This window comes from Narcine bancroftii, chromosome 5 (assembly GCF_036971445.1).
Source record: "Narcine bancroftii isolate sNarBan1 chromosome 5, sNarBan1.hap1, whole genome shotgun sequence".
NCBI classification, from domain to species: domain Eukaryota; kingdom Metazoa; phylum Chordata; class Chondrichthyes; order Torpediniformes; family Narcinidae; genus Narcine; species Narcine bancroftii.
The window spans coordinates 71,448,996-71,476,246 of record NC_091473.1 but is presented as its reverse complement, the minus strand read 5'-3'; the positions used below and the strand labels follow the sequence as shown (position 1 = coordinate 71,476,246).

The 27,251-nt window shown below is 42.9% G+C and overlaps 1 protein-coding gene across 1 annotated transcript in view; it reads right to left on the bottom strand.

Annotated features, from left to right (window-relative positions):
* The window catches only part of LOC138763516 (carboxyl-terminal PDZ ligand of neuronal nitric oxide synthase protein-like), a 458,344-nt gene that overhangs the window by 81,023 nt on the left and 350,070 nt on the right, over nucleotides 1–27,251 (bottom strand). The window contains exon 7 of the mRNA XM_069937810.1: nucleotides 11,138–11,279. Within this exon, the coding sequence (XP_069793911.1) occupies nucleotides 11,138–11,279 (142 nt within the window). The remainder of the gene's footprint in view (nucleotides 1–11,137; nucleotides 11,280–27,251) is intronic.

The window sequence follows — 27,251 nt, the reverse complement described above, 5'->3', positions numbered from 1 at the left end:
CTTCTCTCCAGTTCTTGGCTTCAAAGTGGATAACCTCACATTTAACCATTTTATTTTGCATCTGCCATGCCTTGGCCCACTCACCTAACTTGTGCAAGTCACCCTGCATCCTTAGCATCCTCTACACAGCTAACCCTGCCACCCAGCTTCGTGTCATCTGTGCTCCATTGTCCTGTGGAGCACTTCGGAGCTGAGGAAATTCCAAAAGGCATCTTTAGACAGGAGTATCGGCCAAACAGTGTATTAAATGTACAGTATTTTGCGCTATCTTCGTGCAGTTATATTTGCCAGAAGCCCTGGGATGCATTCAATGTAGTGACAAACTTTGCACCGGCCATCTTGCTTGTAATTTCATCCCTGGTTGGAATCTGATAATGTTCCCTCTTTATATTAGCATTCAAGTCTTTTGGGTCTACGCACAGGCATATGTCACTGTTCTTTTTGACACATACCACTGAATTCACCCATTCTGTGGGCTTCTCCATTTCCTTTATGACCCCTAGTGCTGTCATTCAGTCAAGTTCCTGCTTGAACTTTTCTTTTAGCGATGCTGGAACTTGCCTCAGGGCTGCACTACTGTCTGTGCGTCCTCTTTTAACTGAATGGAAGAACACCAAACCCCTTGAAGATGTTGGGAAATTGATCCAGTATTTCCTCTACGCTCTTCTGCACATTGACCTTGTGAATACAGTACACCCTCTTGACTAGGCCAAAGTTAAATTTTTTAATTTAATTAAAAAAAAATATTTAGACATGCAGCATGGTAACAGGCAATTTCGGCCGCCTAATTTACACCCAATTAACCTACACCCATGGTATGTTTTGAACGGTGGAAGGAAACTGGAGCCCCTGGGGAAAACCCATGCAGAAATGGGGAGAACTCCTTGCAGGCAGCTTGGGTTTCAAACCCTGGTCCCGATCGCTGGCACTGTAAAGGTGTTGGGCTAACTGATACATCAACCATGCCACTCATATGCTTTGTCATCAAGCAGTGAGTCATGTCCTTCTGGGACTACTATAAACATGAGGTGGTACTCTTTACCTTTAACTTTCAGCTTGAATCTACATGCGCCTTTCATGTCAATGTGCTGCCCACTGTAGTCCTTGAGCTGAACAGAATTTGGATGAATGTGTGACTTTATCTTCATTGCCCTGTCACACTCACAGATGAAACTGCCCCATGTCCAGCTTGAAAGGAATATCTGCTTCATTGACAGGCAATGTCACCATCCACTTATTCTGCTCAACTCTGTTCATGCTTGGGAGTTCAGCGTCTGCTGGTTTGAAACTTTCTGCACTACCACACCCACAAAGAATGTATCACTGAGGGTACTTTCTTCTATAGTGTATATACTTTCATTTCTGTTTTTACCCCTTTTGAAAAATGTTGCTTTCCATAGCGATTCTGTTTTTAGCACTTGTTACAAACTTTTCCATCGGCTAGGCATGGTTTTGGTGCATGCTGAATGCCACATCATTTACAATTGAATGTCTGTCCTTTTTTGTTTCCTATGTCTTGTTCTCTGTTTATGTGGGCATCCAGACACTGAACCTTCGTTTTCACCTGCCCTTGCACTCTCACTGAACGTTTCTGCATGCTGCAGAGCAAATTCACTGGTGTAGCACATCTTCACAGCTCCATCTAAGGTAATGTCTGTCTCTCGTATCAATCTCTCTCACACTTTCTTGTCAATTATTCTGAACACAATTTGATCACAGATCATTGAATCTTGCAGCGATGGAAAATTTCATGCTCTTGCTTTCAATTTCAAGTCTGCTAAGAAGGTATCATTGCTCTTTGCCTGCAGCTGCGTGAATGAGTGAAACATAATTCTCAAAGATTTTGTTTTTCTTTGGTGAGCAGTGTCCGTCCAACATCTTGATAAGCTTGTTGAGCTTGCCCTGATCATCTGCCTTGGCAAAAACAAAACCTCTAATACTTGAGGTACCACCACAATAAGAAGCAGTTCAATCTTCTGTGCCACCAGTTTGCTATAGAGTCCAATAGCTTGCAGATACAGCATGAATTATTGTTTTAACAACCACCACTCATGCCCGACATTCACAGTCCAATTCACAGCGTAAGGCAGCTTCACACTTTCCATGTCTCCTGCTGATACCCACTCCTGGAACCATGTGATGTTTTTTCTATTGCAATAAAGAAACCTGGGTTCTTTTGTATTACTAATATTTTATTATCAACTCACGACCTTGTGGGACATATCCATTTTGTACATCTAACCCAAAGTGGGAAATTCAGTCTCCAATGCCCTCTAGTGGTCAGGAGAATCACTAACTCCCAATCATCACACTGTGCTTGCTACAAGACCTCCAGCATTTCTGTGTTTCTATTATGTTCAAAGTCACTCACCACGCATCCATGCCCTCTTCTCACTGCTATCATCAGGAACAAGGTACAGCAGCCTGAAGATGAACACCCAATGGTATAAAAGCAGTTTCTTACCCTCTGCCATCAGATTTCTGAATGGACAATGAACCACAGACACTGTCTCACTTTTTATTTTGAACGATATTTATTTTGTTTAAAAATATACAATTTATAACACTATTTGCACCTGTAATGCTAGCACAAAACAACAAATTTCATGACATGTTCATGACAATAAATTATGATTCAGATTCTGACTCATGTGTGGGTCCTGAGCTGAACAAAGCTGGATGGGTATCTCCCAATATTTCCAGGAGTTTGAGCTCAGGGAGCAATGCTGATGGCCTCCTACCTACTACCTCTGACAATATCTAAACTTTCCATGCAGCAACCCTCTTGGTGGACACATCAGTGAACAAGCAAAACAAAGCCCATGATACACTTTAGCAGATGGTAAAGACCACTATCAAATCTCCCAAAGATCAAATTGCCTCTGATGTCTGAAACAAGATGCTGGTAACCTGAAGGCTGTCACTTGTTTATGGTGCAGGCATTATCCTAATATCAATCATGTGACCAAATGCTCATCTTGTATTTTCTTACAATTCAGCCCCAATGAATTAATAGCAGCTCTCGGAGCAAGTCCATCAATCCGGTCCCTCCGCTCAATCCCTGGTAACTTATTCTCTTTCTCGCCCACCCACTCCCCTCAAGTTTCTACCATCCACCTATGCTAGTGGCAATTTAAAGTGACCAATTAACCTACCGGCCAGGATGTGGGAGAAATCCAGAGCATCAATTAAAAAAAAAGCCTGGGAATTTTCCAGGTTCCAACAATCTGTGGATGTGTGACCTGTGGCTGCCATTCCAAAGCCATTGATGTACATTAGTACTATGGGCTGGAAGCTGGAAATATGCCAGCACCACCTTTTGATTTGAAGAAGGTTTTTGAGTGTCATTAACATAATCTTCCTTGCTTGTGAGCCAGTTTTACGTTCAAGATTCAATTTATCAACATGCAATAAAAACAATGTCATATTACACAAAATTGCTTTTGCCTGCTCTAAGGCAGACAGATTCGCCATTGGTATAAATCACCTGAAGTGCCTCTTACAGTCAGAGAAAGAGAAGCAAAGAGAGTTCCTTCCAGAGACAGTGACTCTCCGTGGATTCACCTCCAGTGCTCCTGCAGCCTCCACACAGAGTCCAGTCCAAACCATTGGCAACTGGAGCTCCTGATCTGAATGATGGATACAATTTGGAATCCTTCACTGCCCTTGGCACCCTCTCGCATCATGGTTCTGATGCTTGGTACCCCTTCAGCCAGTTTTGCGTCAGCCTCCAATAGTTCGCAGCCTGGTGTGAGTCCATTGACTGCAGTCTCCAGCAGCCTCGAGTCACCAACATCCCGTTGCCTGCGTGGTTCCTTCAGCCGCAGAACCCCTCACTGGTCTGCTATCATGGTCACTATTGCATGGGTGGTCGGTTCCTCTGCTTCTCCTTCTTAGCTGGGGGCTGTTTTCCCGTGTCAATCCTCTGCTTCCCCGGAGACTGGAACCCGTCATGGCAGCTACCAATGATAGGCTCCGTCATGCTGGGTCGTGAAACTGCAGTTGTGGGATTTAAAATAAAACTACTGTCGCGCCTTTAACGATCTATACAGAGCTGACAGCATTCTGACTGGTGGTTGGACTCCACGGGAGCACTGTGTCTCCGTTCCCCGCTCTCCATGGGTCAGCACCAGTGGCAGCACAGCCGTTACAGCAGCTCTGGCAGCGACACCATCTTTTTTTTTGTTGCCTAGGTTCAGAAGTTCGGATCTGGATCTCAGGTTGCCACTGGCTTGGACTGGACTCTGTGTTGCTGCGGAAGAGCTGGAGGCAAATTCGGTGACCCTGTTTCTTTTTCTTTCTCTGACTGTAAGAGGCGCGTCAGGCAAATTCTGCTGACGGCGAATCTGTCTGCCTTAGAGCTTCCCCATTGGTTAGGAAACCCGAGCTTTCAACTACTTCACCTCTCCCAGCCCTCCCATGTAATGAATGAAGCCACAGAGTTAGATTTGCTGCCCTAAAACAGGCAGAATGATTATCCCTCCTCTCCTTTAATTGTAAAGAACCTGAAATATCAATGCTGCCTCCTCTTGCTGCTTGATTGATTTAACAGGACAATGGTCCCAGTGGTTTCTGAGTGAATTGTGGTGCATTATTGTAACTTTATTCAAATTCATGATGCTTCAAACCGTGGATCTTGGCGCCTCACAGTTTGGCGGGCAGCAACCTCCTTTGAAGAAGACCGCAGAGCCCACCTCACTGACAAAAGGCAAAGGAGGAAAAACCCAACACCCAACCCCAACCAACCAATTTTCCCCTGCAGCCGCTGCAACCGTGTCTGCCTGTCCCGCATCGGACTTGTCAGCCACAAGCGAGCCTGCAGATGACGTGGACTTTTACCCCCTCCATAAATCTTCGTCCGCGAAGCCAAGCCAAAGAAAATTCAAATTCATGATGCTTTGCATGAATAGTAATAGTTCAGCTTATAGCAACTGAAACAGGATATTTACAGAGTCAGTGAAGAGCAAGTATTAGCTATTTGCTTAGATGAAAGAACAGATAAACATCTGAAAATCTAAGAACTGCTACTTAAATGTACACATTGCGCACAGCTATTTATCAGCAACTGTCTTTATTACACTGTCAGAGGCAAAACTTTCTCCCAGGGGATCCTGTGTGCCGGAGTTTTTCTTGAATTTAATATCTTGTGTTGGTTAGTTCATCTGTTGTCTCAGAAAAGCTGCCTCCATTGGAACAAGACCTTGGGTCATATTCTCTTCTCTCTCCGTCCTTTGGGCGGGAGATACACAAGCTTGAAAATAGAACCCCCAGTCTCAAGGGCAGTTCCTTTTCTGCTGTTATCAGATGCTAAAATTGACCTCTAGTAAAAGATGATGCCCTTCCACTGTTTTAACTGTGTTTTTCTCTGTACCCTGTATTTTGTCTTTGTTTTTTTTCTATACCCTGCAATTTTATTTTATTATTGTACTATCTGCAATACTTAAATATGGGTTGACTTGACTGGATAGCATGCCTTGCTGTACATAACAATTTAAAAATTGATGCAGTTTTCAGGGAAATAGGAAACTGAAAGCTGGCTGAATGGTAGGATTCAGCAGGTGAATACAGTCAGAGCATTGCTTGTAACTTGGGAGATATTTAGGACTACAGAGCAATATTTTCTTCTGCCAGTCCCTCCATCCCACCACTCCATTATGATGAGACTTCCAACCAGAAGCTGTACCACACAAGCCACTGATATCTCTCTACTGTCTCCTCAATCCATCTTTCCTCCAGCCCAAATCCCCCTAAAAAATCACTGTCAAAGATCCAAGCACCTTCATCTACATATTATTATTCTTAAATTTCTTCTCCCACCTTCCCTCCATTGCACACCTGGATCTCCATAGCAGACCCCAGATCACTCCCAAACCATATACAATTTCTCAATTTTCAATACCACCCAACCCCAACTCTCCTGGACCCCAGCCACACCTGCCGTTCCCATCTCCCTACCCTCTTTGTCCTGGTCTAGTTGCAGCCAGGTATCCTATCCTCTGGTTGGCTGGCACTGGGAAACTTGGTAGGGGTTGAGGGAACTTGTCTTCCACTGTTCCTGAATACAAAACTAGCCTATCTGCTCTTCCCCAGATGATACTTCAATTCGCTCATGCATCGTAGATGGATAGAACATTCAGGCATGAGCTTGTATAGCCAAAGGAAACTGAAAAACTAGCTTTGGATAAAAGTTCTGACTAGTCTGTCCTGATGTAAAACTAAGCATATCTAGTCTACAATAACCATAAGATAATGGAGCAGAAATAGGCTATTCAGCCTATTGAGTCTGCCCCAGCATTCAATCATTTTCCCACTCAGCCCCACTGCCTGGCCTTCACTCCATAATCTAAATCAATTGATTCACTAATCAAGAACCTATCAATCACTTCCTTAAATTCATCCAATGACTTGACCTCCACAACCACCTGTAACACATTCCACAGATTTATCGCACTCTATCTGAAGAAATTCCCACGCATTGCTGTTCTAAGCGGATACCCTTTAATCCTGAAGTTGTGCTCTCTTGTCCTAGACTCTTCCACCATGGGAAACAACCTTTCTATATCTACTTTATCCATATCGTTCAACATTCTCCAAAATTCCTCTGAATACAGGCCAAGAGCTGTTAAACACTCCTCATTGATAACCCTTTCATTCCTGGAATCATCCTAGTGAACCTCCTTTGAATCCTCTCCAATGTCATCACCTCCTTTCTTAAATGAGGACCCCAAAACTGCTCTCAAAACTCTGTGAGGTTTCACCAGTGCCTTATCGAGCCTTAACATCACATTCCTGCTCTTATATTCTATTCCTCTTGAAATGAATACCAGCATTGCATTTACCTTCTCCATCACCATCTCAACATGCAAGTAAACCTTCAGGCCATCCTGCATGAGGTCTCCCAGGTTCCTTTGCATCTGGGCATTTATTATTTTCTCCCCATAAAAAAAAGTATGCACGCTTATTTTTTTCAACCCAAGTACATGAATGTACTTGGGTTGAAAATCCAAGTATTTGACATCATTCTGACATCATATTTCATTTGCCACTTCTCTACCCATTCTCCTAATCTGTGTAAGTCCTTCTGCAGCCTCTGTGTTTCCTCTACACCAGGGGTGTCAAACTCAAATTCACGGAGGGCCAAAATTAAAAACTTGGACTAAGTCGAGGGCCAAACTAAATATTTATTGAAAATTTTCAACAACATCTGCATGTTTTCTCTTCTTTCAACATATGTAATGTTAAACTTTAGGATATAACTTTAGGAGGATAATGTTACAGGTCAGGAATAGGTAGCTCAAGTTCACCCTTTGCTTGACCTGAGGGAAACCTATTTGATCCCTGTGGAGATGTAGTCAGCATTCACAGGCTGTGTCCATTTTGGCCTGCATCAGGACTCAGCATTTCCTGCTCACTCCTCAGGCTCTAGGCCTCTATTCACCCTCGACCCACCATCCCTCTACCTGACCAGTCCTTTACCCAACCTCTACTCACCCCTCACTCCACTCGCTCTGCCTCTACCCACCCCATCCTATACACGCCCCTCTACTGCCTCTCCCCTCAACCTGTTCCTTCCTCTACTTGTCTCTCACCCCCTAATCACCCCTCCCCTACTCGCCCTGCCCCTCCCCTTTTACCTCTTTCCTATCCACCCCTCCTTCTACTCATCCCTCCCTCTAACTGCCCCTCGCACCACCATAACTTCCCCTGCCCATTACTCCTCACCTACACCCTCTGCCCACCCCTGCTTACCCACCCACTCAGGCCCAGTGCGCTGCCGATCAGCCTTTGCGGACAGCCACCATCTCTCTCTTCACGTGCAGGGCCAAACCAGCCATCCCTGGGGTCCGCGCGGGTGCAAGTGCTGAAGGCCATGGCGACCGGGAGAAGTGCGCTCGCGCTGTGGAAGGGCCGTCCGGTGCCAGCTGCGCGGGGCTCACGCTACCCGGGGACCGTGCGCAGCCTGCCATGCCCGTCGCGCCGACAGGAAATCACAGGCGCTCGCCCATCCGCCGCATCGCTCGACAGGTGGGAGAAGTGACTGGTTGTGCGGGGAGCCTTCCAACTGGCTTGCCGGCTGCTGACATCGACAGACTTCTCGTGTTACAATTTCTCATGTTACAATGGGGAAGGATGTGCAATGAAGGGGGAGGATGGTGGGGGTGACATTACCAAAAAACAGCATCGGCTCTCGCTGCAGGGCGGGCCACCTCTAATACAATTTTAAATGATCTTGCGGGCCAAATATAATTATATCGCGGGCCAAATTTGGCCCGTGGGCCAGAGTTTGACATGTGTGCTCTACACCATCTGGTCCTTCACCTACCTTGTATCATGTATTCCATTATTCAAATCATTAAAATAAAAAGAAGTGACCCCAACACCAATCCCTGTGGAACACCACTAGCGACCAGCAGCAATCAGAATATGATCCTTGTATTCCAACTGCCCATCAACCAATGCTCTACCCACATTAGTATGTTTCCTGTCATACTATGGGCTCTTATCTTGTAAGTAGCCTCATGTGCAGCAACTTATCAAATGCCTTTTGAAAATCCATATATACAAACAACATCCACTGCATCTCCCTTATCCAGCCTCCTCAAAGAATTCCAATTGGTTTGTCAGACAAGATATTCCCCCTAAAGAAACCACGCTGGGTTTGGCCTATCCTGTCATGTGTCTCCAAGTACTCTTCAACCTCATCCTTTACAATCGACCCTAACATCTTCCCAACCACTGATGTCATAATAACCAGTCTATAATTTCCTTTCTGCTGCCTCTCCCCCACCCCCCATTCTTGAATAGTGGAGTAACATTTGCTATTTTCCAGTCATGCAGGACTGTATCAGAATCTATTGATTCCTGAAAGATTATTACCAAAGCCTCCACAATCTTTATCACTACTTTTTTTTGCGGACCTGAAGGTGCAATTAGTCTGGTCCAGGAGACTTATCCACCTTACACCTTCCTTAGTTCCTTCTTTCTTGAAATAGTAGTTGCACTCACTTCCCTTACCTGATACCCTTTGACATCTGGTACACTGTCAGCTACGGTGAAGACTGGTTACAAAATACTCACTTAGTTCCTCTGCCATCTCCTGATCTCCCATTATTATTTCTTCAAAGTCATTTTCTATTTGTCCTATATCTACTCGCACTTTAAAAAAAATTATTTCTATACTTGAAGCTTTTTGTATCTTCTTTTACAATTTTGCTAGCCTACTTTCATATTTCATATTTTCCCTCCTGAGCTTTTTAGTTACATTCTGTAAGTTATTCAAAAACTTCCCATTCTTCTATCTTCCCACTAATTTTTGCTTCCTTGTATGCCCTCTCTTTTGTTTTCATGTTAGTTTTAACTTCCCTTGTCAGCCATAGTTGTGGCATTTTTCCATTTGACTATTTCTTTTTTTTTGGTATGGATTTATCCTGCACCTTCCTCATTTCCCCATATTGGTAAGCAATTCACCAGTTCTTCCAGCCAACGTTGTCTCCAATAGAGCAGTTCTCTCCAAGCAAGGAAACATGAAATGATCCTGACCAGAATGTATACTAACTGACTAAAATAAGTTAATATCCCAGATGGGAATGATATAAGTTTTAATTTGATCCTATAATGATCAAAACCAGCCCTTTTGTTTTGGCTCTGGCCCCCTGAGGACTCTCCTCATAGTTTATGGGCCTGTTTCCTTGTGAAGCAATCAATTTTAGTAACGTTCTTCCGTATTTCTCTCCTCGATACACAAAAAAACATATTTAGGATTTCAGTCTGTGCCCCCTTTAAATGTGCTGTGCCCCCCACCCCCCATTGTATGTCTCCCATTGAGAATGGCTGATCTAAACAATCATGGTTCAAAACAGCCAAGAATTCACCCAAAATAACCAAAACGTTACACCAAAGATTAGTAAGTGCCAAATGTATAAAACATCAGTGAGATAATTAACTGCTTATGAAGAGCACCAGTGGACAATTTTATTTGGCATCATGGTTCTTCTGCAGGAACTGATGAGGTACCAACTGATGCCAGTACCACAGAGTGACAGTATTTCCTCAGTACTGGATGATGCGACGTGTGTTCAACATGCAGCTGAATACAGCTGGATTTCTGAAGCTTAGTAGAATAACAAATTATACAAGAAAGCTAATTTCTTCAGGGTGAAATTTGAGAATCAATTTAATAAGTTGTGTTATCATGGAGTAAATTATGGTTTCGACCATCAGTCTTAATAGCAGAGTTATTTAACAAACATTGATTCAGAGGTTCAGCTATTTTCCCCTAATGCTCTTTTACGTCTCCTTCAGTTGCCGTCTTTGTAGATAACTAGTTGGAAATATGCTTGAATGACCACTGAGTGAAGGATGAATTATGAGCTTAGCCATGTGAATGAGGACAAAGAGATAAGACTGCTAATAAAAAATAACTAAACCTGAGCAGAGTTAAAACTAAATGTTTGGATACCTTTGAAGCCTCAATTTTATATCAGCTACAAGATTTAATTACAAAAGTGGGAGCCTTTCCACAACAATTTTGACAGGAGAAATTCCAGAGAGAGAATGAAAAGTAACCACCAAATTTGATTATGAAAGATATAATCAGCAGAAGGCACAACTGTCTGTGGCAAGGAACAGGGAGGAATGGAAGGGGTCTGGAAGGAACGAGGTGACAGAGTTAAAGCGGTAGAGGTGCAGCCAATAGAGGAATTGAAGGCAAAAAAAACTTTGGGGACACAGGAGCTATGCAGATCAAGAATAGGAAATGGGTAGTTGCTATGGAGGAGATAGCGTAATAGAAGGTTGGATGGTGTTTTGGAAAGCTCTGATTTTTAAGGGAGGAAGGGAGATGTTCTCTGCATAAGATAAACAGCCATAAAAATTTAAGAATTTTGTCAAGTGGTGATTTTGTCACAGCTTGGGTGGTTGTTTTAACAAGTTAAGGAATAAAATTGTAAAAGAATCAATGATTGTCAGGCCTGAGATTAATTTAAAGAGAACATTAGCCTTTTTGCCTTTATTGCATGCTACATTTGCTAATATTTCCTCTGCTTGGTTGGAATGAAAACTGATAACCTTGCCTAGATTTCTAGCAGATACCACAGATCATCACTCCTCAAATGGAACCTACCTATCTAAAACATACCTGAGATGTTGGCGGCTTCAGCACTCTCTTCACTTTCTCGGTCTTCCTCTCTACGTGGATTCTGCTCAGTGTGCAGGAGACTCAACTTGTGGCATACTTCAAAGGCTTGTCCTATGGTCCGCACAATCCTCATTGCTTGGCTCTGGCACATGGGGAGGAACAGAAAGACTGTAACCAGACTAATCTCAATGGTGTGCCATCAGATCTATCACCCAGAAAATGGTGGTTAACCCTTTCCCCTCCTTAATAAGATTGTACCATTTTAAGTAGCTGAATTTAAAAGGAATGTACAGCACAGAAGCAGGCCATTTGCTCCACAAGGTCAATACCAGGAATCGCATGTGCCATTTTTCACATCAACTGATCTCTTTCTCTACAGGGATAATTTAATGTTGACTAGAGGACATTTTAAACGTAAGTACCTGTTTGGCTGTAATGAGAAAGAATATCAGTGCGTATGTACATTATACTTTTGCGTATGGCAATAAACTCATTCATCATTATTATAATAGTTGCCTTTTGTCTCCCATAGGTTTATCTTTATTAAATGCATTAAAACTCCGCCTCAGTTTGTCAATATGGTTCAAGGTTCTAACCATCTTCTGGATAATTCAACATATTGACCCTTCTTGCTCTACCATGCATTCTTTCCTGCATTAGCCCCATGTTCCTTTATTCCCTCAACATTCATTGGCATCTCTCTTGAATACTCCAATCGACTAAACTTTGCGGAGGTTTGGAGAGGATTCCAGTGATGAAACTCCTCTGTATTTACCTGCTAAAATTCTAAAACATTGCGGAGGACAATGCCAAACCACGAACGTACAGTCATACCTTCCACATTTGCGACAGTCGAACTTGTCTCTTCTCTTGAAGATGATCACAGTGATGGTGTTTCTCAGGTTTTTGGCATGTTCTCCTCTTCCAAAATATGGGAGATGTGACTGCACATCTGTTCTCCTTGGAACTTTAACAGGAATACTCTGCTCTTGAAGTCTTGTTTATCATTTGTCAAAGGGTCCTTTAACTTCTTGTCAATCAGGACTGGCAGTGATGCTAAGAATAGCCCAGGGAACATCAAGTCCAGAGCTGCAAGTGTTCCTTCCAGCCTGCAATCACTGCCTTACGTGTTGCTGATAGATTGTTAACTCTCACTATGGTGTATTTGAACCAGGATGAACAGGAAATTGCTCAACCGATTTCACGCCCACTCCAGAACCAAGATCAGTTTCTGGATGTCCTGTGTTCTTTCCACCCATCATCTGCTCCTTGGATCTCTGCCTTCAAGTTATTGCCAAACTGTTTCTTTTCCCTTGAGCCATGATCAAGATTCCAAAATACCTTCCTTTTGTGGCTAATTAGCTCTTAGCTTTATCAGAGTCATTTTGGTGCTTTTGAGGAAGAGAAACCAAGAGCGTAATCATGACTGCTACTAAGGTGAACTATAGTGTGAATGCTATGGACACTGATTCTGTTTGCTGGGGCGCATCAGGTTGTTTGCAAGTCAGTGTCTGAGATGTGTCATCACCATGGGGTCCTGGAGATCATCCTTAACTTGTTAAAACTTTTTAAAACAACCACCTGAGCTGGAGTCTTCAGCTGTGACAAAATCACCACTTGACAAAATTTTTGTGGCAATGTTTCTCCTGTCATTGTTGCTTTGGGGCCAGACTGATGGATGTAATGAAGCAGATTAGGCAGTCTTACAGTGTTTGGCACCTGTCACCATATGCGTGATCCGGACATTCTTTGGCTGTCTTGGCGGGACAATGACATATAATCAAACAGGTGTCAATGCTTGGATTGCACCTCAATGTGCTTGAAGTCAAGTTGGCTGTGAAAAGGCCATGGTCCAATTGTTTTGCAAGGATAACGATTCTGTTACAGTTAGCTTCCCTTGCTTCCTCCTTGCAAATCAAATCTTGCCAAAGCATTGTGCCTTTTCTGATCTTGCACTGAAGTCGCTAAGGAAGAACAGACTTGTCTCCTCCAGGATTGGAATTAGGGTTTTGTCATGTAGTAATCCTTGCTACATCTGTAGGTCCAGGATTGGGATGCATATATTGGTAGCTGAAGTGTCTCGGTTTTATATTTGAATGTCAGAGTCATAAAGCACTTCCCTTATCCCACATGGGGAGTCACTATGATGCCATGCAAGCCCATTCTTAATACTAAAGGTTACCTTTCTCTTCAGGTAAGCTTTAGTGTTAAGAATGGGCTTGCATGGAAATTGGATCTATCGTGTTGATCCTGAAACTGGTCATCTCCTGTCTCAGGCAGCATTTCGATATCTACATCAGAATTCCTGAACTCAGCTCCCAAGTACATCGCAATGTTAATTAAAACAGAAAATGAAATCCAGGTAAGCCAGCCTTGCATTGGACTATTGAAAATTCTTGATTGTCCCAATAAAAAATACATTGCAGCCCTTCAGAAAAGATCTACTCACAAGCAGCAGGATAATGCAATGGATAAGTCCAGAGGAACACCCTTGACCTAATGTTAATGGTGCTTCATCTGAATTATCTTAAGGAATTCAAAGTTGTTATGGTACATATCTCAATGTTCCATTTTGCTCCCCTCCCACCACATTCCTTGCTCCCTGCCAGAGATTCTCTGGTGCTAGGGTAGGGGGCTATGGGCTTTATACTGGTATGGTATGAAATCAAGCATTCAGAGATAATTCTTGGGATTTACACCACAGTTAGGACTCTCAAATCAAAAGTTGTGGTGTGGAACACCAAGAAAAACAACCAAATCACTGTTCTGATTTGATAATAAGCTCACCAACATTGTGGTCCCATTGTACACTGAACTTTGACCACCCTCAGAGAATATCTTCTGCTATTCAATCTTACTATAAGTGTGTAGACCTCGTCGAAAGAATCAAAGACTTGTTGATCCAAACCAAGGTTTTTATTAGCAAAAGACAGGAGCTCTTCACAGGTGGCCGACCAGTCCGGAATGATCTGACCTGGCTAGGGACACAACCCTTTAAGGCCCAGACAGTAGGCGTGGCTTAGCTCTCAGCCAATCGCTGTAAGCACAGTCTAGATACTGAAACTATATACACTGGTGATAGATCTGCACTATCACATTCACCCCTTCTTGCAGAACTGACCCTGGAAAAAAAAACGAGGGAGAGAATGAAAGGAAGGGGTAGGTTAAGGACTGTAGCGGTCAGGGGGTCTGACCATCCGGTGTGACCGCCGTGGTGCCGGGATTGGGGTCGCTGGAGTGGTGTCCCCAGCCGGCTCGTCGGGTGCGACCGCTTCTTTGCTCAATTCCCCAGTCGTGTTGTCGGCAGGGTGGCCCGGGTTGTTGGGGTGCTGTTGGTCCTTCTGTTGCGGCACGGGGCCTGGGGAATAAAGGGTTGGGGAAGGTTCGGTGGTGGGGCGATGGCAGACCGAGAGGGGAGCGTGGGGTCCCCCAAAGTGTAGGGACACTGTTTGGAACTAACATTGAAAGTCTAATCCCAGCAACACTGGGGTGCACAATTGGGGAAGGACGAATAATTTGAAGTGGGTGACCGTTACACCCTGTACTTCCAGCGTGGCGATGCAATACCCCCTTATCCCTGTCGAGTGCGACCTCGTCGCTAATGAGATCCTCTGGGTAGTGGGGATAATGTCAAGACCCCAACGGAGGGCCAGATCTGGCTGGATAAAGCTGTCAGTTGACCCAGAGTCAAATAAGCAATTGGTGTAGTGTCCATGCACTTTAATCAGTTCCATTGCTCTGGTGAGGGAATGAGAGCATTGCTGGTTTAGTGTTATTGAAGCAGTTGACAGGGGAGTTCCGCGTGATGATGTCACTCAACGGGATGACATCACACAACGGGATGACATCATGCAATGGGATGACGTAGTCAACGCTGGAGGAGCAGGTTGGAGGACCTCCCGGAAGTGCTGTTGTGGCGGCGTCGGCGGATGAAAGGTAAGTAGTGGGGTTTGTAGTTGCTCGCGGTTGGCGGTGGGTAGGTCGTCGGTCGCGGCGGTCGGGCCCCAGCGGTCATCAGCGATGGACGCTAGGGTGAGTACCTGGTTGGCCGCGGTGGATCCCCAGTCGGTCGTGGTGGCCGCATCGGCGGCTGCGTTGGCAGCGGCAGACGGGGAGCGGGCAGCAGCAGCATCGGCCCCGGGGGTGTCTGTGGCGGCGGCAGCAGCAGCGGTTGCCACAGTCGGGACCGAGGCCGGGTTGAGTGTTCCGCACGGGGGCGAGAGGCGGGCCAACACCATGGTTGCGAGGGTGGGCTGCCCCTTCCGGGTCCGGCGTCTCCGTGACGTCAGGCTTTGCCGTGCAGGGGAGCCCTCGCTATCATTGGACGAGAGCTCTGAGGAAGAAGAGTTTGAATGGGATAGTGGTGACTGGTGTTTGCCGGCGGCCATTTTAGACCTACAGACTGCAGCAAAGTGGCCCTTTTTAAGGCACTTCTGGCACCTGGCTTTTCTTGCTGGGCACTGGGACCTGCTGTGCTTGACCCTCCCGCAGAAATAACATTTTGGGTTCGCACGGGGCAGTGTAGCAGCAGCCGACAGGCCGTCAGTATCTCGGGGGTGGTAGGGTAGAAGGGCACTCTACTCACATCAAAACGAGGGGTCCAGTCCCTAGAGAACTCGGTGGACTTTAAGGCTGCATCCTCCATTGTGATTGCAATCCGGGCCACGTCCTCTAGTTTTTCTACCCCTTGTTCGAGCAAGCGCAGCCTCACTTCGTTCGATCGGAGACTGGCCACATAGGCATCCCGGACGAGATCGTTTGTGATCTCGGCAGCAGTTTTGTCCACACAGTTACAGTCCTTGCCCAACGCCTTTAATACTTGTAAATATGCCCTGCTGGACTCGCCGGGCTGTTCCTTCCTCAACACAAGCACGAGCTTGGCATGAACTCTGTTCACCGGTTGATCATACAGTCCTTTCAGTACCTTTATGGCTGCGGTGTAAGTGGTCTCATCCTGGATGTTCTCGTAGACTCTCAAGGACACCATGGACAGCAATGCTGTTAGACACTGGTTATCCTCCTCTACCTGAATGAATCTCAGGAAGTTTTCAAAGTTCAGCAGCGAGAACTTAAAGGCTTTGAAGGCTGTAGCTGACTGTGGGTCGATATCAAGTTTTTCTGGCCGAGTTAAATGCTCCATCCCTTTCAAAAAAAATTCTTTTTGCTAATAAAATTGTAGAGCTCATCGAAAGAATCAAAGACTTGTTGATCCAAACCAAGGCTTTTATTGGCAAAAGACAGGAGCTCTTCACAGGTGGCCAACCAGTCCGGAATGATCTGACCTGGCTAGGGACACAATCCTTTAAGGTCCAGACAGTAGGTGTGGATTAGCTCTCAGCCAATCGCTGTAAGCACAGTCTAGATACTGTAACTATATACACTATATACATTGGTGATAGATCTGTATTATCACAAAGTGTGTGGATTTTTAATATTGGGCTGCAAAGAATGAAGGATGCTGTAATTCTTTAATAATGTTCCAATTATCAGTTGCTACAAATAGACTTACAATCCAAAATGCCAACAATTAAAGTCACTTGTACGTCAAGATGCAAATTTAAATAGCCAAGTTCTGCATTTCAGAAAGAGAATGTTAACTTTGATTGTACGCGTGCATCCAAACATATCCCAATAGTAAAATACTTCATCATTAATGCGAGTGTGAGGCTAGATTTGCATTATGCACAGCCAAACAAAAATCAACTGGATTTATCTATGATTTTCACCTTATTTTTCTCCCCAAGTTTCCTTCCTTATTTATTATTGTAGTCACATACCAAGAAACTGATGGCAATATTTAACCATCCAACGCTACATGTCTCGACGCTTCAGAAAAGGCAGTTCCCATCTTGGTAATTTAATTCAAGCTGTGATCAATATGGAGACAATATTAACACATACTTAATACAACGAAATGTATTCAAAACTCATTCATTAGGCTTTGAATTGCGGGCTAAAGTCAGGAGGTAGTTTGCTCAGCTCTTCCAGCTGTTCAGAGAATGAAAATTAATTTTAGATACTGCAGAAACTAAATAGAAAACTGAGGTTTAATGGCAACAGTTTGATCAACAGAGCCCAGTGGCTAATTACTTACAGATTTCTAAACCAACCATATTTTGGTAAAATGCAATTCATTTTGGAAACAGCAAGATAAGATTAAGAATGACAGTACACACCTGACATTTTTTTAGACTTCCCATTAATTTTAGGGTAACTCTCAACCAGGAAATAATATGTTATCATTTTACTGAAATTAAGTAGAATTTAACAAGTTGAAGTAATCATATCTGTTGCAAGAAATGCATTTAATTCTACTCATAAAAAATATAAAAATTTCCTCTGCATAAAAACAATTCCCTTTAAAGTTCAATGAAAATACTTGAAATTGGTATGGAAGTTTGAAATATAACTTGTGACCTCTTATTCGATTCAGAGTTCAACACATTGTGATTGAATTGATTTCATTCACACAGCTAGGGTGCAGAGAAATGTAATCTATACAAATAATTTATTTTTACAAGTTATAAAGACAATGAGAAACATTCTCTCATAAGACACTGCAGTCAGATATTAAGAATAGTGTGATTTGCAAAATGAAAAATAAAACTCAATTACCTAAAAGCATTTGAATATTGATGAATATGAAATAAACTGCCATTAAGCCTATAATTATCGAGCCTTGTGTCATTACAAAATTCATGGCAGCGCAATAATAATGGGAATTTTTATGGAAATTGCGCATTAAATCCCAAATACTACCTAAAAGCATTCTGCAGAACAGTCATCAGATCAAAAATGGATGCTGAGCCAAAAGGAGAGATACTAAGAAGCTTCAGCTAAAAGCATGGATGAAAGGGGTTCTAAAATGTTCATTTGATATGGGGAAGATTTGTTCAGGCAGGTAATTATGAACTTCAGTCACTCAATAGCTGTGTTTCTGAACATGTAACACAGTATTTTTCTTCACTTCCCTTCTGAAGGCTTGAACCAGTTGATGGGTGGTTTGTATGCCTTGGCTTCCTCGACACACAAACACTTATTATTCAAGTGTGAATTCCAAGCAGTGGACTATTGGGTTGTGGCAGGTGTCACAACCAAGCCTAATCCTGCCTCCTGCAGGCTACCCGCAAATATCAACCTCCAATTTCCAATAACCTCCTCCTCCCTGTTTCTCCTAACCCAATGCTTCTGTCTTCTTTCCTCCAGCTCACCAACCCCTTCCCTTCCTTCTCCTATCAGAGAGCTTCCCCTCTTGACCTTCTGCCCTCCCCATCACTTCAGCTTCTTTCTCTTTTACAGTCCCACCTGTATCCAAAAATTACCTCTTACCTGTTAGCCTGTACTCCTCCCCCTTCTCCTTCCTCACTTCTCTCCTTTTGCTCCCCCACCCTTTTATTCAGACTTCTACCTGTTTTCTTTTCAGATTCCCACAAAGGGCTCAGACCCCAAACGACGGCCTTTTATTTTCTATGGATGCTGCGTGACCTGCTGAGTTTCTCCAGCACTTTTGTGTGCTGCACTAATCCTATCTCATTCAATGTCCGCTAATACTTTCTGAAAGATGTCACTGGCTGGTGATAAGGCAACAAAACTCACCCACCAACTGACTACAGACAAGATCAGTTCATTTTATGGCTCAAAACCTCTACTTGTAGGTTGGCCTATATTATGTTCTAATGTCCAATGTGGATCAGGGATGACCTTCAACATAGACAAGAATCCTGTCTCCTGTTGACTGATGGAATTGGCTCTGGGATTATTAAGGTGAAAGCTAATCAGTGAATTAGTTGACTTAGTTAGGTATTTCATCAATGCACTTCTTCTCAATGAACGCCATAGAAATCCCTCTCTATGATTTACAAATCAATTAGGAAGGCTGTCCAAATTAATAACAGCAAGAAAACACAATATGTTTATGTTACACAAAGGTTCAAAAGGATGCTCATAGAGCAAATAATTATTACACTAAATTGATTACAAATTAGCTGGATGATGGAAGATACTGTATTTAAAAAAAGAGATAGTTATTGCATTATTTAAAATGAATGAAACCTAAATGCTTAAATAAAACTACTTAACCATATAACCACTTACAGCACAGAACAGGCCAGTTCTGCTCTACTAGTCCATGCTGTAACTAATTCCCACCTTCCTAGTCCCACTGATCAGCACCCGGTCCATACCCCTCCAGTCCTCTCCTCTCCATGTAACTATCCAGTCTATCCTTAAATGTAACCAATGATCCCGCCTCAATCACGTCTGCCGGAACCTCATTCTACATCCCTACCACCCTTTGCGTAAAGAAATTTCCCCTCATGTTCCCTTTATAATTTTCCCCCTTCAATCTTAAACCATGCCCTCTAGTTTGAATCTCCCCCACTCTTAATTGAAAAAGCCTATCCACATTTACTCTGTCTGTCCCTTTTAAAATCTTAAACACCTCTATCAAGTCCCCCCTCAATCTTCTACGCTCCAGAGAAAAAGCCCTAGTCTGCACAACCTTTCCCTGTAACTCAAACCTTGAAATCCTGTCAACAATCTTGTGAACCTTCTCTGTACTCTCTCTATTTTGTTTATATCTTTCCTATAATTTGGTGACCAAAACTATACACAGTACTCCAAATTTGGCCTCACCAATGCCTTGTACAATTTCATCATAACCTCCCTACTCTTGAATTCAATACTCCGATTTATGAAGGCCAACATTCCGAATGCCTTCTTCACCACACCATCTACCTGAGTATCAGCCTTGAGGGTACTATTTACCATCACTCCTAAATCCCTTTGTTGCTCTGCACATCTCAATAACCTACCATTTAATGCATATGACCTATTTAGATTTGCCTTTCCAAAATGTTACACCTCACACTTATCTGTATTAAATTCCATCAGCCATTTCACAGCCCACATCTCCAGCCTTCCTAAATCACCTTTTAATCCACGGTAATCTTCCTCACTGTCCACAACACCACCAATCTTTGTATAATCTGCAAACTTGCTTATCCAATTCTCTACCCCTACTTCCAGATCGTTAATATATATAACAAACAATAGTGGACCCAGGACCAATCCCTGAGGAACTCCACTAGTCACCGGCCTCCAATTGGACAAACAATTTTCCACCACTACTCTCTGACACCTCCCATCCAACCATTGCTGAATCCACTGCACTACCTCCTTATTTATACCTAATGCCTCCACCTTTTTTCCTAACCTCCTGTGGGGAACTTTGTCAAAAGCTTTACTAAAGTCTAAATAGACAACATCCACAGCTTTCCCTTCATCAACCTTTTTTGTAACCCCCTCGAAAAACTCAATCAGGTTTGTCAAGCATGATCTACCCCTGACAAAACCATGCTGATTACTCCCTATCAATCCCTGTACCTCCAAATATTTGTAAATACCATCCCTCAGAACAGTTTCCATCAACTTACCCACCACAGATGTCAGACTCACGGGCCTATAATTCCCAGGTTTACATTTGGACCCTTTCTTAAACAGCAGAACCACATGCGCCACCCTCCAATCCTTTGGCACTACCCCCGTGACCAGTGATATCCTAAGTATCTCTGTTAATGGCCCCACTATCTGTCCACAAGCCTCCCTGAGTGTCCTTGGGAATATTTTGTCTGGTCCTGGAGATTTATCTACCTTTATCTTTTTCAACACAGCCATCACTACCTCCTCGGTTATCCTTATATGCTTTATGACCTCCTCACTATTTTTCTTTACTTCAACTGGTTCAATATTTTTTTCCCTAGTGAATACCGAGGCAAAGAAATCATTCAAAATTTCCCCCATTTCCTCTGCCTACCCTCGCTATCTACAAGGGGTCCAATTTTATCCCTCACTAATCTTTTACTTTTAATGTACCTATAGAAACTCTTTGGATTTATTTTTACTCTGTCTGCCAAAGTCTCTTTGTGCCTTTTTTTGGCCTTTCTAATTTATTTCTTAAGATTCCTTCTACACTCCTTGTAGTCCTCCTTCAAACTCTCAGCTCCCTGCTCTTTATAACTCTTGTACACCTCCCTTTTTCTCCTAACCAAATTTCCAATATTCCTCGAAAACCAAACCTCCCTATGACTTCCAGCCTTTCCTTTGATCCTCACTGGGACATATCTACTCTGTACCCGCAAAATTTCTTTTTTGAATATCCTCCATTTTTCATTTATGTCCTTACCTGAAAATATCCTGTCCCACTCAATGCTCCCAAAATCCCTTCTTATTCCTTAGAAATTTGCTCTTCTCCAATCCAGAACCTCAATTTTAGGCCCCTCCTTGCTCTTCCCTAAAACTACCCGAAAACTAACAGAGTTATGATCACTATACCCAATTTGTTCTCCAACATTAATGTCCGATACCTGACCTAGCTCATTCCCTAACAGGAGATCTAGTATTACACCGTCCCGAGTCGGTTCTTCTACTAATTGATTTAGAAAACAATCTTGAACACATTTAACGAACTCTAGCCCATCCAGCCCTCTAACTGTATGGGTATCCCAATCAATGTGAGGGAAGTTAAAATCTCCCATGATCACTATCTTATGATTCTCACACATATACGTTATCTCCCTACAAATTTGTTCCTCTAATTTCCTTGGCCCATTTGGTGGTCTGTAATACACTCCTATTAGCACCCTCATGCCTCCTTCACCCCTCAATTCCACCCAAACAGCCTCATTGGACAATCCCTCCAGACCATCCTGCCACCTCACGGCAGTAATGCCCTCTTTAACAAACAGAGCAACTCCTCCCCCTTTTTTACCCCCTGCTCTATCACATCTAAAACAAATGTATCCTGGAATATTAAGTTGCCAGTCCTGCCCCTCCTGTAGCCAGGTCTCACTAATTGCCACAATATCATGACCCCAAGTATCTGTCCATGCTCTGAGGTCATCTACCTTGTTCATTATGCTTCTTGCATTAAAATATATGCATTTCAGAGAATGACCCTCACCTATATTCTCTTTTCTACCTTTTACCCTAATCTTCATCCTACCTTTGTTATCGTTATTATTCCTATCTAGTTGGCCATGCTCCCTTGACACTGCACTCACACTCTGTTCCCCACCCCCCTGCCAAACTAGTTTAAACCTTCCCCCACAGCTTTAGCAAATCTGCTTGCCAGCACAATGGTTCCCCCTCCAGTTCAAGTGGAGGTCCGACCTTCCCCAGCAGAGATCCCAATGATCCAGAAATCTTATCCCTTGCCCCCTGCACCATCTCTTTAGCCACTCATTCATCCTCCACATCCTCCTATTTCTACCCTCACTAGCGCGTGGCACCGGCAGAAATCCAGAGATTACTACCTTGGAGGTCCTGTTTTTTAACTTCCTACCTAATTCCACATAATCCTGTTTCAGGACCTCATCCCCACTTCTAACTAAGTCATTGGTCCCCACATGGACCACGACTTCTGGCTGTTCTCCTTCCCCTTGCAGAATGCTATGAACTTGATCAGATATATCCCTGACCCGGGCACCAGGGAGGCAACAGACCAACCTGGATCCCCGATCTCATCCCACAAACCTTCTATCTGTCCCTCTGACTAATGAGTCCCCAACTACAAGTATCCTGTTCTTATCTCTCCTTCCCTTCTGAACCTCAGGGGCAGCCCCTGTTCTCCTTCTTTATATATAAAATTTTCATATATATATATATATATATATATAAAAAAATAAATTTATCATATATATATTATACACAAGACTTCAACAGCAAATGCATGTATTTTGCTGTTAAGAGCATAACATTTTGTTGAATTTCAGCTAATACCAAACATTTTCATTCTGTTACTTCCTCTTAAACTCATCAGCATGTGACAAATGCAGGCAGTTGCATATTTTAATTCTATGCAAGCCTGATCTCCAGAGCAGATCACATTCACCTCAGTCTCACTGCAATGCCCACACATGGGTAAGGTTTGGCTTCTGGCCTGGATTTACATCATGCCATCCCTCAATATTCCGTATCAGCGGCCTCCAAAGGAATCCATGTGAAAGGCTGGAGGTGTAGCTGAGCAACACTTCAGGTTGAGTCTCCTAACCTGAGGGTTGCCTTGCAGCCATTCTTTGTTGAGAATGAGCCATGCTGAAGGAGATCAAAGTGGCAACAAAATAAAATGCTTCTCTCATTTAGAGACTCTGATCGCTGGCCATAGAGAAAATGGGACGTTTGAATGACAGACAAACAATATTAAATTGAATAAAAGAAACATTTTCAGTTTCTAATTGTTGTGGAAAACCATGCAGCTAGAGGGGGTTATATCAAGGAACTAATGGTTGAAGTGCAGCAGTGAGACATATAAAATTTCTGAAGCAACATTCAAATTCCGCTGGCAATTTAGTTTTAAGGATTCACATCACTTGCAAGTCATATAATACTCCTGAAGGGAATGTGCATTGCATTCTTAAAGAAAAACACAATTAATATTAGATTTTTTTTAAAAACAAAACCTTAAAATAGAACTTTGAAAAATTCAAGCTCCTTGCTATTGATGAGGGGTCATAAACTGGTGTCCACAAATAGTAATCCGCAGTTGGCAGATCTAAGTTGCATTGCAAAATATTGTAGCAATTCGCAATAGTGTTAAGGTGCACAGGACCACCACACCAATGCATCTGTGTTTTTATACCAATATTATTTTTTCTCTTGTGGCAATGGTGCAACAGCTGCAGTTTTTTTCTAAAGTTATTATAATTTGAACTATTCTTAGTATTTATAAAATTCCCAAAAAGATGCATCATCTGTGTAGTTTTACAGTTGGTATCATCTAAAGAATAAGAATGCCATTCATCCCATTCCTGTGCCTGCCTGATCTATCCTTGCATAATCTTTTCCTGAAGAAAACTGTTTCAGTTAACTCATTGAGTGTTTTCAGTAACTCAATGCTGACCGGCTCCACCATAGTCTGGTATGGGGACACCAATACCACTGACCATAAAGCCCTCCAAAAGGTAATGGACACAGCCGAGAACATCACAGGCAAAACCATCCATACTATTGAATACATCTACAGGGAACGCCGCCGTCAGAGAGCAGCAGCAATCATCAAATACCCTCTCAACCCAGCAGACACTCTGTTCTCGCTGCTGCCATCGGGAAAAAGGTATCGTTGCCACAAGACTCACACCACCAGGTTCAGGAACAGCTGCTACTACCCCTCCACCATCAGACTCCTCAATGACAAACTCAATTAGAGACTCATTCAAGGACTCTTACTTGTGCACTTTATTTTCTTTTTTATTCTCTCTGTATTGCAGTTTGTTTACAATCGTTATCTGTTTACAGTTCTTTATTTACATGTTTATGCTGCATACAGTTTTTTTTGCACTACCAATTTGTGGTAATTCTGCTATGCCCACAGGAGAAAGAATCTCAGGGTTGTATGTGATGTCATGTATGTACTCTGACAATAAATCTGAAACCTGAATTTTTAAAAAATTTAAATTTTTAAATTTAAATTTAATTTTAAAAAAATGAGACATACAGCACGATAACAGGCCCTTTAAGCCCATGGGCCCATGCTGCCCAATCACATCCAATTGATCTACAACCCCTGGTATGTTTTAAAGGGTGGGAGGAAACCAGAGCCCCTGGAGAAAACGCATGCAGACACAGGGAGAATGTGCAGATAATGCAGGATTCGAACCCCGATCCCTATTGCTGGCACTTTAACAGCATTGCATTTACTGTGCTGCCCACATTCTACATCTTTAACACAAATGTTCCTGTAAAACTCTTCCATGTAGACCAAGTGGTGGGGGAGTCTAGGACCAGAGGGCACAGCTTCAGAACACAAACATTTCGCTATAGAACAAAAATGAGGAGGTATTTCTTTATCTGGAATGTAGTGAATCTATGGAATTCATTGCTGTGGATGACTGTGGAGGTCAAATATATTTAAAACAAAGGTAGATAGATACTTCATTAGGAAGAGAATGTGGAGTTGTGTGGAGAAGGCATGACAATGGGGTTGAAAAGTACAGTAAATCGGCTATGAAGGAATAGTGGGATGGATTTGATAGGCTGAATGTCAACTTCTACTCCTATGTGTTATGGTTGAAGTACAATAAGTTATCTATAGATCACTATAATATTGTTCAGCTTGTAGAAATAAAAACGTTGTTCTTCACTAACATAATTTGATAAGTCTTCTCTTTATTCGTGTTTTGACCTTCAATGAGTGAAGACTTCTCAAAGACAAGGGCAGAGAGAGCTTTATTTATTTTTGTAGTTGCCATGTTCGAACATACTGGCACTGAAGACAACCTATCTTCTCCAAGCAAATAGCATCTTCTCAGAGAGAAATGATTGTTAAAGGGTAATATATACAAGATCAGACAGCACTTATAACCCCTCTATTTTAATTTTGAACTCGCTGAGATTGTGTGGTTCTTCTCTCCATGACAGGAGTCTGTTCTACTTAACATGCCACTCAGGCAGGATTTTTTTTTTGTCTTTTGTTTTTTTGCCTTTAACTTGTATCCAATTTGTCCAAACCTTAAAGATAGTAAGCACGGTAACTTTTCCAATCAAACACCTTCTTTCAAAGAAAATTCTCTCTGCGGTTAATCTTACTTCACCTTCTCGGCTCATGATATTTCAGTCCCAAATAACAAAGTAATATCACTTCCAATTTCTCCACAATGAACACGTGGAAGTATTCTACCATTCTTTTATTGTCATTGGGCCATGTATTTTGACTCACTCTGCCTACACCATAATGGGAATCCCATCAGTGAATTAACTGCATCCGTTCAAGGTTAATGCCCACCATTTCTGGGATCACAGATAGCACCGCCGCGCCTTGTAACCAGAGTTAAAACATTGCTTCAAGTAGTTGGACAGAAGCAAGTTGCTTCTGTTAACTCACTGAGTAATTTCATTAACTCAAAATACATTGTATACGTAGGGGCCAAAGGTGAGAACTTACCTTGTTAGGCGGCGTCCCAGGGTCCGTAGGCTATGTGATGCCATGTTGCTTCCTGTGTGCATACGCAAGACTTTAGTTGGTATATGTGCAGCAGGTTCGCATATTGGAAAACGGTTGGCGCAGGCGCAGGAGTTTGGGGTTCAAATTCTTGATCGTTAGTGCACATTGAACAATAAGGCAGGATAGATGAGGAGGGTGGATGATGCTTGCGTATTTTTTGTTGACCGTTATCACCGAACATTATCACAAAAATTTTGTTCTTACAGATGTTGTTAATTATGGATAGTTTCCACACGGAACATTGAAGAAGATCATTATAACACTCCTTATGTTATTGTAGATCACTACAAAGCTTTTATGTATTAATAGTAAGCTATTTAAAACTTTGTGGAGAATCAAATGAAATGCGTCACGAATAAGAGCCCAACCTACCCTCCAAGCGACTTTTTATGGATAGAAGTTGCTACAGTATCTTTCATACCAATGTTCCTGTGAAGTATTTGTTTTATAGGAATGGGAAATGGACAGCAGCCTGGTCAACAATCAATACATCTAAAGATAAATTGATAAAAATCTGGCCTTATCTCAGATTCAGATACATTTTAGAATTGATTGTCTGGATGCATAAGGTATATTCTGGGTTAGAAGTTACAATATTCTCTTTGTTTTTTCAATAGTCTAGAAATAATTTTTTTTAGGAAACCCTTTATATCTCCTGAGCTCTGATATCTTAATGCATTCCAAATGAATGGAAAATTATACAGTGTGGCGACTCACCACTAGGCAGGCGAACTGGCCCCGCTTGTAAGCCAAGCGGCGGGGCAGCCGGATAAAATGGCGCCATCGGGGGTTTCCCTTCCTCCCAGCACGGGGCTCAGAAGCCCGTGCTGAGGAACCACGTGGCACCCAGGTGACGTCAGCGCCCTCCAGTGCGGTTCTCAGCCACGTCTGGGCTAGGAGAATAAGTACAGCCCAGCAGCCTGCAATAAACTAGTCTGCTCACTGAGTTCAACCCATCTGGTTGTATGTGTTATTGCAGGAGCAGTGTAGCTGCCGCTACAACAGGAGAGATGCAGAAGACAATCCTATTTAAAGGGGGTGGATGGCCTATGGACTATCAAACAGTCACACACAGCTTTTTAAAACCCCACATGTTCCAAATGACGTCATCACATT